Genomic DNA, 16,994 nt, shown 5'->3' with positions numbered 1-16,994 from the left:
CAGATGACACCACCCTGATGGCAGAAGGTGAAGAGGAACTAAAAAGCCTCTTGATGAAGGTGAAAGAGGAGAGCGGAAAAGTTGGCTTAAGGCTCAACATTCATAAAACTAAGATCATGGCATCTGGTTATCACTTCATGGGAAATAGATGGGGAAACAGTGGAAATAGTGTCAGACTTTCTTTTTTTGGGCTCCAAAATCACTGCAGATGGTGACTGCAGCCATGAAATTAAAAGATGCTTACTCCTTGGAAGGAAAGTTATGACCAACGTAGATAGAATATTCAAAAGCAGAGACATTACTTTGCCAACAAAGGTCCATCTGGTCAAGGCTGTGGTTTTTCCTGTGGTCATGTATGGATGTGAGAGTTGGACTGTGAAGAAGGCTGAGCACCAAAGAATTGATGCTTTTGAACTGTGGTGTTGGAGAAGTCTCTTGAGAGTCCAAGGGAGACTGCAAGGAGATCCAACCAGTCCATTCTGAAGATCAGCCCTGGGATTTCTTTGGAGGGAATGATACTAAAGCTGAAACTCCAGTACTTTGGCCACCTCATGTGAAGAGTTGACTCATTGTAAAAGACTGATGCTGGGAGGGATTGGGGGCAGGAGGAGAAGGGGACGACAGAGGATGAGACGGCTGGATGGCATCACTGACTCGATGGATGTGAGTCTGAGTGAACTCCGGGAGCTTGTGATGGACTGGGAGGCCTGGTGTGCTGCGATTCATGGGGTTGCAAAGAGTCGGACACAACTGAGCGACTGAACTGAACTGAACTGAAAGTGAATATATGTAGGTTATTTGCATATAATATAACATTTGGTATAAGGGACTTGAGCATCCATAAAGTTTGGTATCCATAGGGGATCTACCAAGGGACAGACTCTATTCTAGACTTTATTCTGCTTATTTATCATAACCAGAACAAACCAAAAAAAAACAAAAAAACAAAAGTAATACTGCCTTAATGGCACTTACATATACTAAGTGCTCAATAATGGAAGCTGGTGCTTGATCTTGGAAATGTGAATCTGCTACTTTCACTATACTAATTCTTTGAATAAAACCAAGAAACAATAAGGCTAAACACCTTATGTGCCTTGAAACTTCAAAAGAAATTCAATGAGTTTAATGAAAATAAAGTAAACGAATTATAAGTCTACTCGACTATTTTATTTTGGTGCTGTTAAAAAGTAGTTGCTTCTCTTTCTTTTTTGCCAACTCCCTTTCCCTTTCCCCCTCATCTGGTATCAGATCCTGTACTGCTGGCACAAGACTCTGTCCAGCTCATTCACAGATTGTTGTTGGTCCAAGAAGTAAGCATGTGACTCAAAAGTTTCTGGGATTTTTCACTTTTGGAAAAAAGACTCTTTCCTCAGTGGTCTGTAAAGACATGAAAAAAGCGTTCTGAGGACCACTGCATGGAGGAAGCCAATCTGAGACAATAAAACCAGTTCCTGGTTCCACTGAGTCCCTAACGGCAGTTCTGTCCCTAAGCTTTTACACAGATAGACTACATGAGTCAATACATTTCCTCTTTTTATTTACTTAAGCTACTTGATTGGATTCCTGTCACTAGCAATCAAAAGGATTGTAACCAATACTCTTTAAAAAGAAGACTTCTTTACAATGGGAAACACTGTTTTTGGGGAAGCTGGGAGTATGGACCCAAGTTTGAATCAGAGCTCAGCCATTTATTAGCTGGAAAATTTATCTCTCTGAGCCTCAATTTGCTCTTCTATAAGATAGAGATAATGATACTTTCCTTCCAGAGAGGCTAAGAGGAGATACCATACCTGGCATTCAACATGTGCTCAAAAATATGAAACTTCTACATATTCTTGACATCCAACTGCCTTTACCCTAAGATTTCTGAGTATGCGTATCTGTATTCACGATTTAAGATTCTAGAGGCAAATATACACAACTTGCTTCATAAAGATGTTGTTCCGGTCTTCACAAAATCCACTTAATGTTCTTTAAGTGACAGATAGCTTCTCAGAATTCCAATATGTATTTTTCAAAAAATAAAAAAGATCTTTTCCCAGGGAAATGGTTTTCTTTCATCCCTTCTATGGTTAATTCTTAATTGATCAAGACTTCATCAAGAAAATAGGATGTTCCTATTATAAATACCCCATTTTAAGAATTAGGCCCTCCAATAGTAGTTCTCTAGTCTCTAATAATATTAATTTCTCTCTTCAACTAATAAACAATGTTCATGAACATACCTTTCCAATTTTTCAGATAGATTGTCAGCAGAATCAGAAGAAGAGATATGGTATATGTCTGACAATTCCAAGCGCTGTCTGTATCCTTTCTTCAAAATTGGTCTGGTCCAGCTAAAATAAAGAGAGGAGAAACAGATATAACTGTTAACTTGATCTCCAATGTAGACTTGAAATCAGATAAAGTTTCAAATTTTCTAACATGTGGAAAAGAGCCGCACATAAATATGAGAATAAAGTAAGGCATCTTCTATGAATATCAGAGATTCATATCTCACAGAACTCAACTGTATAAAACATCAACACCTCTGAACTGATATGACTATAGCTTTTTCTAAAAGGATTAGGAATGGTGGTAGAATCTTTCCCAGAGAGGAAAAAAAAGAAAACTGCTAAACATTCTATACTAAAAGTATAAAAATCTGAAAGGAAGGGCGGGAAGGAGAGAGGTGGGAAGAAATTTCCCTAAAATAACCAGATATTAAAAGTTTATAGTTTGTTGAAGTCCAGCCTCTACAAAATGATCTATGAATGATAAGACAGACACTCAAACAACACCCAACATATCATAGTACAAACTCCTCAGCAATGTGCTATTTGTGGAATGAACTAACTGTAGCTGGAGGGCTAATGAGTAGTGTGTGTCAATTTGTTGACTTAATCATCACCCCTGAATGACGGTGGGGATCATAATTTTCTTGTGTTTGTCTCCTCATCTTACAACAGTTACGCACTTTGGCCCGCTACATATCTAATAAATAACAATTTATGATGGAAGCTGGCCTGGTAAATGATTAGGCAGGATACTGCAGTTATTTTCAAGTACACGTTTCTAACTATTGTGAATAAGGCAAAATAATCTTCACAGAGAGGCTTTCCAGGTGGCTCAGTAGTAAAGAATCTGCCTGCCAATACAGGAGATGAGGGTTTAATCCCTGGGTGGAGAAGATTCCCTGGAGAAGGAAATGGAAACTCACTCCACTCTCCTTGTCTGAGGAACCCAATGGACAGAGGAGCCTGATGGGCTACAGTCCATGGGGTTGCAAAGAGTCAGACACAACCTAGCAAATAAACAACAACAACAATCTTCACAGAGGTGAGAAAATCTAAAAACAAAACAAAGAAAAGGGAAAACAAAGAGGAAGGAGGGAGGGGCAGGAAAACTGTTAAAGAAATTATGTACAAAAAGAGACTTCTAAATGAAAGTTGTTGAGCAAATGAGACCTTTCTCATGTGAAATGTCATGTATTTATTAACAAAATGAATTGAAGTTGAAATTAGTGATTCTCTGGAATCAAGATTGCTGGGAGAAATATCAATAACCACAGATATGCAGATGACACCACCTTTATGGCAGAGAGTGAAGAGGAACTAAAAAGCCTCTTGATGAAAGTGAAAGAGGAGAGTGAAAAAGTTGGCTTAAAGCTCAACATTCAGAAAACAAAGATCTGGCATCTGGTCCCATCACTTCATGGGAAATAGATGGGGAAAAGGTGGAAACAGTGTCAGACTTTATTTTTCTGGGCTCCAAAATCACTGCAGATGGTGACTGCAGCCATGAAATTAAAAGACACTTACTCCTTGGAAGAAAAGTTATGACCAACCTAGATAGCATATCAAAAAGCAGAGACGTTACTTTGCCAACAAAGTCCATTTAGTCAATGCTATGGTTTTTCCAGTGGTCATGTATGAATGTGAGAGTGGACTGTGAAGAAAGCTGAGCGCTGAAGAATTGATGCGTTTGAACTGTGGTGTTGGAGAAGACTCTTGAGAGTCCCTTGGACTGCAAGGAGATCCAACCAGTCCATTCTAAAGGAGATCAGTCCTGGGTGTTCTTTGGAAGGACTGATGCTAAAGCTGAAACTCCAGTACTTTGGCCACCTCATGTGAAGAGTTGACTTACTGGAAAAGACTCTGATGCTGGGAAGGATTGGGGGCAGGAGGAGAAGGGGACAACAGAGGATGAGATGGTTGGATGGCATCACTGACTCGATGGACATGAGTTTGAGTGAGCTCCGGGAGTTGGTGATGGACAGGGAGGCCTGGCGTGCTGTGGTTCATGGGGTCGCAAAGAGTCAGACATGACTGAGCGACTGAACTGAACTGAACATATGTTTTTACTCTTACTATCTTTCTTTTCTTCAGAGAGTTCTAAAGTTCGGTGTCACTGAGAATTTGGTAATATCAAGGCATGTCACCCATAAAAAATTAAAAGAGTGTTTTAGCAGTATCTGAGAGGCCAAATAAACTCATGACAGCAAAGTATTCTAGCAAAGCTATTCTGAATAAAAAGAGGAAATGCTATGCCAAACACAAACATTTTGACATTGTTTCAGGGAAAAACTACAAAAGGCTCTTATGTCTACCTTCACCACTCCCACCCAACGGGTCCAGATTCTTGTTTACACTTCCCTGGTCTTCACCCCTTCCCTGCGTTCCCGGTGTATCTACAACTTGTCCTTCCTTAAAATTCAACTGAATTACAACCCAGCTCAAAGGCTCAGGAGTTTCACCAACCATTTCTGACCAAGATATCAACAAGTGACAATGGCTTAATATGTCAGGTTTTTTTCATTTTTACTTGCAATGTTTGCATCTTAACAAGAGCCTTCAAATCTCAACAAAGGATGATAGTAAGGTTCATCTTTATTGCCCATTGTGATCCATTGGCAGTTTTTCAGAGAGAACAAGAACAAAAATAATTGAGGACAGTCTGAACACAGTAAAGAAGTCCCATGATCTAGCATCTACAGTGGGCATTGTCTGAGAGAGTGTTGGCACACCCACCTGGTGCTTGCCATCCAGTAGCAAGCATAAGCACTGGAGCCACATTTGCTGATACAGGGGTCGGTGAGAGTGTGAAAAATCTGGGGCAGCAATTTTAGGATATAAACTCTATTCTGTTAGTTATAAGCCTTTGTAAAATAAAGTCAATAAGTGAAAAGCTGAAGCAAGTGTTTACTACTAATAAAAAAAATTATGTGTGTACAGCACTTTCACAAACACTAGCATATTGTCATTTTAATTTGAAAGTCTTGATAGGTAGGCAGAACAAAGAGATGACTGCCTTACTTTAAGCATAAAGGAATGGAGGCTCAAAGATGCTAAATTTGTTTGTTACTAAATGGCAAAAACTATATTTTACCACATTCTTCTGACATCATCCCTTCCTTTACCATGTTCAGCTTTTATTGTCTAGGAAAATTAAGCTTGGTGGGTTATTCTGGACAGAGTATGGAAGGAGGGTCTAGCAGCAGGGAAATCAAAAGCTAGCAAACTGCAGGCAATGATATGGTGTGCTAGCATGTCTTCACCCATGCCTTCCTCAGAAAAACAAAAGGTGACTTATGGCATCGGCCAGTTTCTGTGTTGTAAATGCTCCCACCATGACCAGTTTCAAGCCATCAAATGTGAAGTCACTGAGCACCAAGTTGGGAAGAGATACACAGTTGCATATTATAATATAGTGTGATTACCATTCAGATACAATCAACTAACCTCAGTAGCATAGATAATAATGAATAGGCAGCAATAACTTTCGAGTTTTTATTATCTTTATTTAACATAATTTATTTCAATTAATTTTTAATACTAGTTGTGCTTAACAACCAGCTCACGAAGTTCCTGAAAATTTAACAATCAGCTCAACCAGAAAAGGGCCAACTTGACCTCGCGGATTCAATCTCTGGGTCAGGAAGATCCCGTGGAGAAGGAAATGGCAACCCACTCCTCTAATCTTACCCAGAAAACCCCATGGACAGAGGAGCCTGGTGGGCTGCAGTCCATGAGGTCGCAAAAGAGTTGGATAGACTGAGTGACTAAACAACAACAGCAAAAAATGGAAAATTTAGAAGAGAAAAATATACTCCCTCTATTGCTAAAACTTTCATTTTCAGTATGTTTAAAATTGTTAAAATATGAAACTAAATTTACAAATAAAGAGAATCTCACTAACTGTAAATATTATAATACCATAGACATTTGCAGGAAGTTTAAAAACAATTTTTTTCTTTTAAAAACTAATAAACATACATCTTTTGGTCCATATCTAAGACCTGATCACCAATTCCATAAATGACTTTCTAGCTCATTTTAAAGTAACACAATTTGATGGCTACGTTTATAAAAAGCTTCCTTGTGTTATCTGTGCCCATTTTAATACATATATTATAACATTACCTCTAGTCTTGATTATAAAGAGCTCCATAGCCCAGCACCATCAAATCAAACATATTCAGTAGTATTAAGAGTTAGCCATTAATAATGATTAATACAGTTTAGTGTTTCTGACAGATTCATTACAGTAAACCTATATTCATAACCTGAAACAGAAACTTAAGGTTAATTATGAAACCTAAAATCAATTAACTTTAAGCTGCCTGGTAATCAATCACCAGTTAACTGAAAGAATTTATTTTGTGAGATTAAGCCAAAAACAACTGAACAAAATCTCTGCTCCATCATGGAGGTCCCCCTGACTACCTCAAACCAATCCTAAAAATAAAAACAAGCAAATAAAAAAATCCCAGTTATCTATATCTAGACACTCAATGAAATATTAGTTACTGTAAAATTCCAGCCACTGTTTCTTTTGAGTGAGCTTGAGTATGTTCAACATACTTGGATAGAATTTAGGATGACAACTCAGGATACCTACCTCAAAATTTCTTCCATTAAAAAATGAATGAGCATGCAAGTGTTTCATAATAGCTATGGAGGTACACCTGCAATAACCAAAAGCAATAAACCCTGTTCTTCCTCACTTTCCTCAAACCTGCTCTCACCATCCCTTCCCTCATCTCTAACTGATCTTATCCTCCTTTTCTGTTCATAACCTGTAACTGCATATTGAAAATGGATTTATAAATTGAACTTAGAAACTGTGACAGTTTCCAAAGTTTTCACTATTTCTAACAGAAACTCACTAATCATTAATTACAGGGCTGCAGAGATTCTTAAGGTATACAGTTCTTTATATCCTAAAGTTTTCAGTTCAGTTGCTTAGTCATGTCCGAATCTTTGCGACCCCATGAATGGTAGCACACCAGGCCTCCCTGTTCATCACCAACCCCGGACTTTAGTCAAACTCATGTCCATCAAGTCAGTGATGCCATCCAGCCATCTCATCCTTTGTCGTCCCCTTCTCCTCCTGCCCCCAGTCCCTCCCAGCATCAGGGCCTTTTCTAGTGAGTCAACTCTTCGCATGAGGTAGCTAAAGTACTGGAGTTTCAGCTTTAGCATCAGTCCTTCCAAAGAACACCCAAGACTGATCTCCTTTAGAATGGACTGGTTGGATCTCCTTGCAGTCCAAGGGACTCTCAAGAGTCTTCTCCAGCACCACAGTTCAAAACACCACAGTTCTTCGGCGCTCAGCCTTCGTCACAGTCCAACTCTCACATCCATACATGACCACTGGAAAAACCACAGCCTTGACTAGATGGACCTTTGTTGGCACAGTAATGTCTCCACTTTTGAATATGCTATCTAGGTTGGTCATAACTTTCCTTTCAAGGAGTAAGCGTCTTTTAATTTCATGGCTAAAATCACCATCTGTGGTGATTTTGGAGCCCAGAAAAATAAAGTCTGACACTGTCTCCACTTTCTCCCCATCTATTTCCCATGAACGGATGGGACCAGATGCCATGATCTTCGTTTTCTGAATGTTGAGCTTTAAGCCAACTTTTTCACTCTCCTCTTTCACTTTCATCAAGAGGCTTTTTAGTTCCTCTTCACTTTCTGCCATACAGGTGGTGTCACCTGCATATCTGAGGTTATTGATATTTCTCCTGGCAATCTTGATTCCAGCTTGTGCTTCTTCCAGCCCAGCGTTTCTCATGATGTACTCTGCATATAAGTTAAATAAGCAGGGTGACAATATACAGCCTTGATGTACTCCTTTTCCTATTTGGAACCAGTCTATTGTTCCATGTCCAGTTCTAACTGTTGCTTCCTGACCTGCATATAGGTTTCTCAAGAGGCAGATCAGGTGGTCTGGTATTCCCATCTCTTGAAGAATTTTCCACAGTTTATTGTGATCCACACAGTCAAAGGCTTTGGCATAGTCAATAAAGCAGAAATAGATGTTTTTCTGGAACTCTCTTGCTTTTTCCATGATCCAGCAGATGTTGGCAATTTGATCTCTGGTTCCTCTGCCTTTTCTAAAACCAGCTTGAACATCTGGAAGTTCACGGTTCACATATTCCTGAAGCCTGGCTTGGAGAATTTTGAGCATAGACCAACACAAAAAATAAAAGTCTAGCACCCAGACCCATTGCACATTTAATAAGAGACTTCAGGTTTTATTAAGAAAAAAATCAATCACTTGATTAAAAAATAAATACACACACAATGAAACTGTATTTAGTTTCATTTCTTAGAATAAAATTTCTGATTTTTGCACAGATGTAGAGTGACTTGTACTTCCTTATGATGAAAAGAATTTTCCAATTATAGACATTATTAAAGCTTTGATTTTTCAAGAAACCTATCCCTGTAAAACCACATAATTAAAGCTTATAATCACCTTCCCATTTGACATTTGGCTTTATTAATCCACCAGAGGCAACTGACATTTTCATCTGCTATAATTTAAGATGAAGGTCAAGTATCAGATCTTTTCAGTTTAAGATGATTTTGTTTGTATAAAACAATCATGTCTCTACATTATGTAACATTATTTTTTATTTATATAGCCAAGTGAAATAAACAGCAAATTCAAATCCATGGTTGCATGACACATCTCCCAAATACTGACAAATCGATAAACTCAAATGACGAAGACTTTTTCCTTTCTGCATGAAATGATACTTAAGGAACTAATAGAAATTATTGTAAACTGCTTAGTATAGACAAATTTAAATACACTAGAGGTTTTCTCCTCATCCAGTGTATTTACCATGGTTTGAAATCCCTCAAATATGTTGGATAGTCCTAAAGAAAATGCTGAAGTTTAGGAAGAGGAAAGGAGGGGAATCATTTGAACAGACTGTGACAATAAATCTCAAATTTCTGCAGCACGTTTTGCCAGTTTGCTTTAGCTTTTTGAAAAATGGCTATGATGGGAAGAATTGGTTTCCGACCAAAAGTTATTTCATCTCTACAAGGATGTCGTTTTCAATTCATGTAAATAACACTTTAAATGTCACAACTGTTTAACCAACTTAGATCCAGGGTTATTTGTGTCAGATGTGTTTTTCCTCAATGAATTTTAGTAAAGATAAACCTTGAGAAAGTAATGGCATCTAGCCCTCAAAAGTCCTACATAAAACTTGTAGGTTTCAAGAATGTACCTCACAGCTGCAGCACTGGGGTGCAGGTCAAGTCAGTGAGTCTGTCCTCTGACTCCACAAGGTAATTAAACAGTGTTTGCCTTCTTGCTTGCTAAACAAGCTATTTTTGTGTTTGAGAGTTAATTTCTCATGAGGCACTTACCAACAGAACTGTAGAAATTCTTTTTCTTCGTGCAGATGAGTTAACAGTAAATAAATATAGTCAATGAATTTTAGAAGATTTGGAAAGATGATTATTTGCTGCTCAACAAAAGCCTACAAACCAATCTGAAAAATCTTCCAGAGGCCCACAATTTAAAGCCATGATACAAATCAATTTAATTTCATGCCGAATGAACCTAAACTTAAATAGAAAATTGATAGACCTATTTTATAAGATGCTTCTAAATATAAATGTATCAGGAATGCAAGCGTATTAAAACATCTGGCAAAAATACTTTCTTTTTGCTTATCTATATTCAGTAATGTCTAACGGTGTATGTATAACTTGAAATAAGAAAGAAGTTCTATTTAATTAAAGAAGAAGGCATATATAATTAGTACTCGCTATGGCTATCTATGCCGGAGAAGGCAATGGCAACCCCCTCCAGTACTCTTATCTGGGAAGTCCCATGGACGGAGGAGCCTGGTGGGCTGCAGTGAGCCTAACGACCATGGGGTCGCTAAGAGTCGGACACGACTGAGCAACTTCACTTTCACTTTTCACTTTCATGCATTGGAGAAGGAAATGGCAACCCACTCCAGTGTTCTTGCCTGGAGAATCCCAGGGACGGGGGAGCCTGGTGGACTACCGTCTATGGGGTCGTACAGAGTTGGACACGACTGAAGCGACTTAGCAGCTGCAGCAGCACGGCTATCTATGCAAATAAACTTTCTAGTCAAATATACCTTAACTCCATGATTTTCACGTAATTTTCACTATAAATTTTAATTCCCATAAACTTTCATTTCTTTCCCGATATAACTGTCTGAGGTAAAACTACCATGAAGACTAAAAAAACTCCACTTAATTTCTACTATAAATCTGTTCTGAAAAAACTGAACTAGTGATTTTAAGTGGAGAAGGCATTGGCACCCCACTCCAGTACTTTTGCCTGGAAAATACCATGGATGGAGGAGCCTGGTAGGCTGCAGCCCATGGGGTCATGAAGAGTCGGACACAACCGTGAGACTTCATTTTGACTTTTCACTTTCATGCATTGGAGAAGGAAATGGCAACCCACTCCAGAGTTCTTGCCTGGAGAATCCCAGGGACTGGGAGCCTGGTGGGCTGCTGTCGATAGGGTTGCACAGAGTTGGACACGACTGAAGCACCTTAGCAGCAGCAGCAGCAGTGATTTTAAGAAGAAAATTTTAAGTTTTAATTCTATTATTTCCCAGGCATGTGACCTTTAAAAAACTCTTATTAAGATCTCTTAGCTGCAGCTCCTCCTGGAAATAACAACTATGACTATTTGGTTTTCATGGGGGTCAGATTCAATGTTGTTCATAAAATATTATAGCTGTAGATTATTATATTGCTTCTTCATAGAATCTACATGGCTTTAATTTCCAGAGCACTAGAGTTTATTATTGGGACTATAACAAAAGTAATAGCTTACATTAGTAGACTATTACTATAATTCTGTAAAATTCTAAGTATTTCACATTCATTATTTCATCTGATCCCCACAATGATTCAAGTCCTAGTTTTATCTAGTTAAGTCCTAGTATTATCTTCATTTTACAGATGAATAACAGGCTGAAGGAGCTTAAATCATTTATCCAGGGCAGAGTTAGAATTTCAAAACAGGACTGTGATACCAAAGCCTACACTTGTACCAAATTTGCCATATTAGGACTAATTTTAGGAAAACAAAAATAATATACCCTTAGGTATAATATGAAAAGCATAAGCAACAACAGAAAAAAAACAATATATTAGACATCATCAAATTATAAAAATTTTATGCCTTAAAGCAGACCATCAAGGAAGTGGAAAAAATAATCCAAAGAATGGGAGAATTTTTTTGCAGATCATACATCCAGTAAGAGATCTGTATGTAGAATATATAAGGAACTCATAACTCAATCATAAAAAGACAACCCAATTTATAAACGGGCAAAGGATCTGAATGGACATTTCTCCAAAAGAGATATATGAACACCCAAAAGCATATGAAAAGATGTTCAACTTCATTAGCTGTTAGAGAAATGCAAATCAAAACCACAATGAGATTCTACTTCATAACCATCAGAATGGCTATAATCTAAAAGACAGGTAACAGGAGGGCGGTCCTAAGATGGCAGAGGAATAGGATGGGGAGACCACTTTCTCCCAACAAATTCATCAAAAGAACATTTAAATGATAAGTAAATTCCACAAAACAACTTCTGAATGCCGGCAGAGGACATCAGGCACCCAGAAAAGCAGCCCACTGTCTTCAAAAGGAGGTAGGAAAAAATATAAAAGACAAAAAAAGAGACAAAAGAGGTAGGGATGGAGCTCCATCCCAGGAAGGGAGTCTTAAAAAGAGAGAAGTTTCCAAACACCAGGAAACACTCTCACTGCCGAGTCTGTGGCGAGCCTTGGAAGCACACAGGGCAACATAACAGGGAGGAAAAATAAATAAATAATTAAAACCCACAGATTATGAGCCCAACAGTAACTCCCCCAGTGAAGAAGCAGCACAGACGCCTGCACCCGCCACTAGCAAGCAGGGGCTGGGCAGGGAGGCACGGGCTGCATTGCTTAGAGTAAGGACCGGGCCTGAATGCCCTGAAGGCAATCTGAGTGAACTAACTTGGGCTAGCAAACCAGACTGTGGGATAGCTACCATGTGAAAAGCCCTAAGACACCTCCAGGCCCACGCACAGAACAAAGGGCTGAACAGAACTAGGCGGCTGCAAACCATCCCCTTCTGGTGACAGGCAGCCAGAGCCGGAAGGGGGAAATCACAGCCCCAGAGAGACATTATCTACCGAACTGCAAGCAGGCTTCTTTTCTAACTAAGACTTCTTGGGGTTCTGGACAGTCAACATCCGCCTGAGAAGGTGCACCGGTTCTACACCCAGAAAACCGAACAGCAGGGACGGGGGAGGTGATAAGTTGCAGCGACCACGCTCTCCAAACACCTCATCACCTGAGCTGCTCGGACCTGGAAAGGGCACAAAAAGCAGGCCCAACTAAGTCTGCGCCTCTGAGAACTACCCAAGTGCCTGAACCTGAGTGGCTTAGAACCGGGAGGTGCATGCAGCCCAGGGCCAGCCTCGGACAGTTCCTGGTAGAGCAACCTAGAGCCTGAACAGTGTGGGCAGGGAGGGCACATGTGCCGTGAGTGGGGGCAGGCCCAGTGTGGCTGAGACACTGCAAGCACACGCCAGTGTTATTTGTTTGCAGCGTCCCTCTCTCCCCACAGCGCAACTGAACAAGTGAGCCTAAAAAAAGTGTCCACCACCACCCACTTTGTGTCAGGGTGGAAAGCAGACACTGAAGAGACCAGCAAACAGAAGCAGCTAAAACAGAGGGAACTGCCTTGGAAGTGACAGATGCAATAGATTAAAACCCTGTAGTTAGTACTGACTGCATAAGAAGGGGCCTATAGATCTTGAGAAATAGAAGCTGGACCAAGGAACTATCCAAAAATGAACTGACCCCACAATACCCACAACAATACCAGAGAAAGACCTAGATATATTTTTACTATTTTTATGATCATTCTTTTTTTTTTTTAATTTTTAAGTCCTCTATTACTCCTTCAATTCTTTAATTTTCACTTTTATAACCTACTATTACTTTGCAATAAAAAGACCCTATTTTTTAAAGCAAACTTCATATATATATTTTTTTTTAATAATTTTTGTGACTTTGTTTTTTCTTTTTTTTCTTCTTTTCTTTAATATTGTATTTTTGAAATTCCAACCTCTACTCTAGATTTTTAATCTTTGCTTTTTGGTATTTGTTATCAATTTTGTACATTTACAAACCCAATCTTCAGTACCCATTTTTCACTTGGGAGCAAGATTACTGGCTTGACTGCTCTCTCCCGCTTTGGACACTCCGTTTTCTCCACCAGGTCGCCTCTGTCTCCTCCCTCCCCCTTCTCTTCTCTACCCAACTCTGTGAATCTCTGTGTGTTCCAGACGGTGGAGAACACTTAGGGAACTGATTACTGGCTGGATCTGTCTTGCTCCTTTTGATTCCCCCCTTTTATCCTCCTGGCCACCTCTGTCTTCTTCCTCCCTCTTCTCTTCTCTGTTTAACTCTGTGAACATCTCTGAGAGATCCAGTTGTGGAGTGCACATAAGGAAGTGATTACTGGCTAGCTTGCTCTTTCCTCTTTTGATTCACCTCATCTCATTCGGGTCACCTCTAGCTCCCTCCTCCCTCTTCTCTTCTCCATGTAACTCTGTGAACCTCTCTGGGTGTCCCTCACTGTGGAGAAACTTTTCATCTTTAACCTAGATGTTTTATCAATGGTGCTGTATAGAAGGAGAAGTCTTGAGACTACTGTAAAAATAAGACTGAAAACCAGAAGCAGGAGGCTTAAGTCCAAATCCTGAGAACACCAGAGAACTCCTGACTCCAGGGAACATTAATTGACAGGACCTCATCAAATGTCTCCATACCTACACTGAAACCAAGAACAATCCAAGGGCCAACAAGTTCCATAGCAAGACATACCACACAAATTCTCCAGCAACACAGGAACACAGCCCTGAGCTTCAATATGCAGGCTGCCCAAACTTACTTCAAAACCATTGACATCTCATAACTCATTTCTGGACACTTCACTGCACTCCAGAGAGAAGAAATCCAGCTCCACCCACCAGAACACTGACACAAGGTTCCCTAACCAAGAAACCTTGACAAACCACCCGTACAACCCCACCCACAGCGAGGAAACTCCACAATAAAGAGAACTCCACAAACTGCCAGAATACAGAAAGGCCACCCCAAACTCAGCAATATAAACAAGATAAAGAGAGAGAGGAATACCCAGCAGGTAAAGGAACAGGATAAATGTTCACCAAAGCAAACCAAAGAAGAAGAGATAGGGGATTGACCTGATAAAGAACTCCAAATAATGATAGTGAAAATGACCCAAAATCTTGAAATCAAAATGGAATCACAGATAAATAGCCTGGAGACAAGGATTGAGAAGATGCAAAAAAGGTTTAACAAGGACCTAGAAGAAATAAAAAAGAGTCAATATATAATGAATAATGCAATAAATGAGATCAAAAACACTCGGGAGGCAACAAATAGTAGAGTAACAGAGGCAGAAGATAGGATTAGTGAAGTACAAGATAGAATGGTAGAAATAAATGAATCAGAGAGGAAAACAGAAAAACGAATTAAAAGAAATGAGGACAATCTCAGACCTCCAGGATAGTGTTAAATGCCCCAACATTTGAATCATAGGAGTCCCAAAAGAAGAAGACAAAAAGAAAGACCATGAGAAAATACTTGAGGAGATAATAGTTGAAAACTTCCCTAAAATGGGGAAGGAAATAATCACCCGAGTCCAAGAAACCCAGAGAGTCCCAAACAGGATAAACCCAAGGCGAAACACCCCAAGACACATATTAATCAAATTAACAAAGATCAAACACAAAGAATAAATATTAAAAGCAGCAAGGGAAAAACAACAAATAACACACAGGGGTATTCCCATAAGGATAACAGCTGATCTTTCAATAGAAACTCTTCAGTCCAGGAGGGAATGGTAAGATGAAAGAAAATAACCTACAGCCCAGATTACTGTACTCAGCAAGGATCTCATTCAAATATGAAGGAGAAATCAAAAGCTTGACAGACAAGCAAAAGCTCAGAGAATTCAGCACCACCAAACCAGCTCTCCAACAAATGCTAAAGGATATTCTCTAGACAGGAAACACAAAAAGGGTGTATAAACTTGAACCCAAAACAATAAAGTAAATGGCAACGGGATCATACTTATCAACAATTACCTTAAACGTAAATGGGTTGAATGCCCCAACCAAAAGACAAAGACAGGCTGAATGGATACAAAAACAAGACCCCTACATATGTTGTCTACAAGAGACCCACCTCAAAACAGGGGACACATACAGACTGAAAGTGAAGGCTGGAAAAAAATATTCCATGCAAATAGAGACCAAAAGAAAGCAGGAGTAGCAATACTCATATCAGATAAAATAGACTTTAAAACAAAGGCTGTGAAAAGAGACAAAGAAGGACACTACATAATGATCAAAGGATCAATCCAAGAAGAAGATATAACAATTATAAATATATATGCACCCAACATAAGAGCACCACAATATGTAAGACAAATGCTAACAAGTATGAAAGGGGAAATTAACAATAACACAATAATAATGGGAGACTTTAATACCCCACTCACACCTATGGATAGATCAAACTAAACAGAAAATACAAGGAAACACAAACTTTAAACAATACAATAGACCAGTTAGACCTAATTGATATCTATAGGACATTTCACCCCAAAACAATGAAATTCACCTTTTTCTCAAGTGCACACAGAACCTTCTCCAGGATAGATCACATCCTAGGCCATAAATCTAGCCTTGGAAAAGTCAAAAAAATTTAAATCATTCCAAGCATCTTTTCTGACCACAATGCAGTAAGATTAGATCTCAATTACAGGAGAAAAACTATTAAAAATTCCAACATATGGAGGCTGAACAACACGCTGCTGAATAACCAACAAATCACAGAAGAAATCAAAAAAGAATTCAAAATATGCAGAGAAACAAATGAAAATGAAAACACAACAACACAAAACCTGTGGGACACGGTAAAAGCAGTGCTAAGGGGAAAGTTCATAGCAATACAGGCATACCTCAAGAAACAAGAAAAAAGTCAAATAAAAAACCTAACTCTACACCTAAAGCAACTAGAAAAGGAAGAAATGAAGAACCCCAGGATTAGAAGGAAAGAAATCTTAAAAATTAGGGCAGAAATAAATGCAAAAGAAACAAAAGAGACCATAGCAAAAATCAACAAAGCCAAAAGCCGGTCCTTTGAAAGGATAAATAAAACTAACAAACCATTAGCCAGACTCATCCAGAAACAAAGGGAGAAAAATCAAATCAATAAAATTAGAAAAGAAAATGGAGAGATCACAACAGACAACACAGAAATACAAAGGATCATAAGAGACTGCTACCAGCAAGTATATGTCAATAAAATGGACAACGTGAAAGAAATGGACAAATTCTTAGAAAAGTACAACTTTCCAAAACTCGACCAGGAAGAAATAGAAAATCTTAACAGACCTATCACAAGCACAGAAATTGAAACTGTAATCAGAAATCTTTCAGCAAACAAAAGCCCAGGTCCAGACGGCTTCACAGCTGAATTCTACCAAAAATTCAGAGAAGAGCTAACACCTATCCTACTCAAACTCTTCCAGAAAATTGCAGAGGAAGGCAAACTTCCAAACTCATTCTATGAGGCCACCATCACCATAATACCAAAACCTGACAAAGA

At 39.0% G+C, this 16,994-nt stretch overlaps 1 protein-coding gene across 1 annotated transcript in view; it reads right to left on the bottom strand.

Annotated features, from left to right (window-relative positions):
* CFTR (cystic fibrosis transmembrane conductance regulator (ATP-binding cassette sub-family C, member 7)) overlaps positions 1–16,994 on the bottom strand; it is a 216,327-nt gene that overhangs the window by 173,839 nt on the left and 25,494 nt on the right. The window contains exon 2 of the mRNA XM_010831223.1: positions 2,229–2,339. Coding sequence (XP_010829525.1) covers positions 2,229–2,339 — 111 coding nt within the window. The remainder of the gene's footprint in view (positions 1–2,228; positions 2,340–16,994) is intronic.

The sequence above is a fragment of the Bison bison genome, unplaced genomic scaffold (genome assembly GCF_000754665.1).
Source record: "Bison bison bison isolate TAMUID 2011002044 unplaced genomic scaffold, Bison_UMD1.0 scf7180017864525, whole genome shotgun sequence".
In the NCBI taxonomy this organism is placed as follows: Eukaryota; Metazoa; Chordata; class Mammalia; order Artiodactyla; family Bovidae; genus Bison; species Bison bison.
The sequence above is the reverse complement of the archived record's forward strand: the minus strand, read 5'-3'. Positions and strand labels throughout refer to the sequence as shown.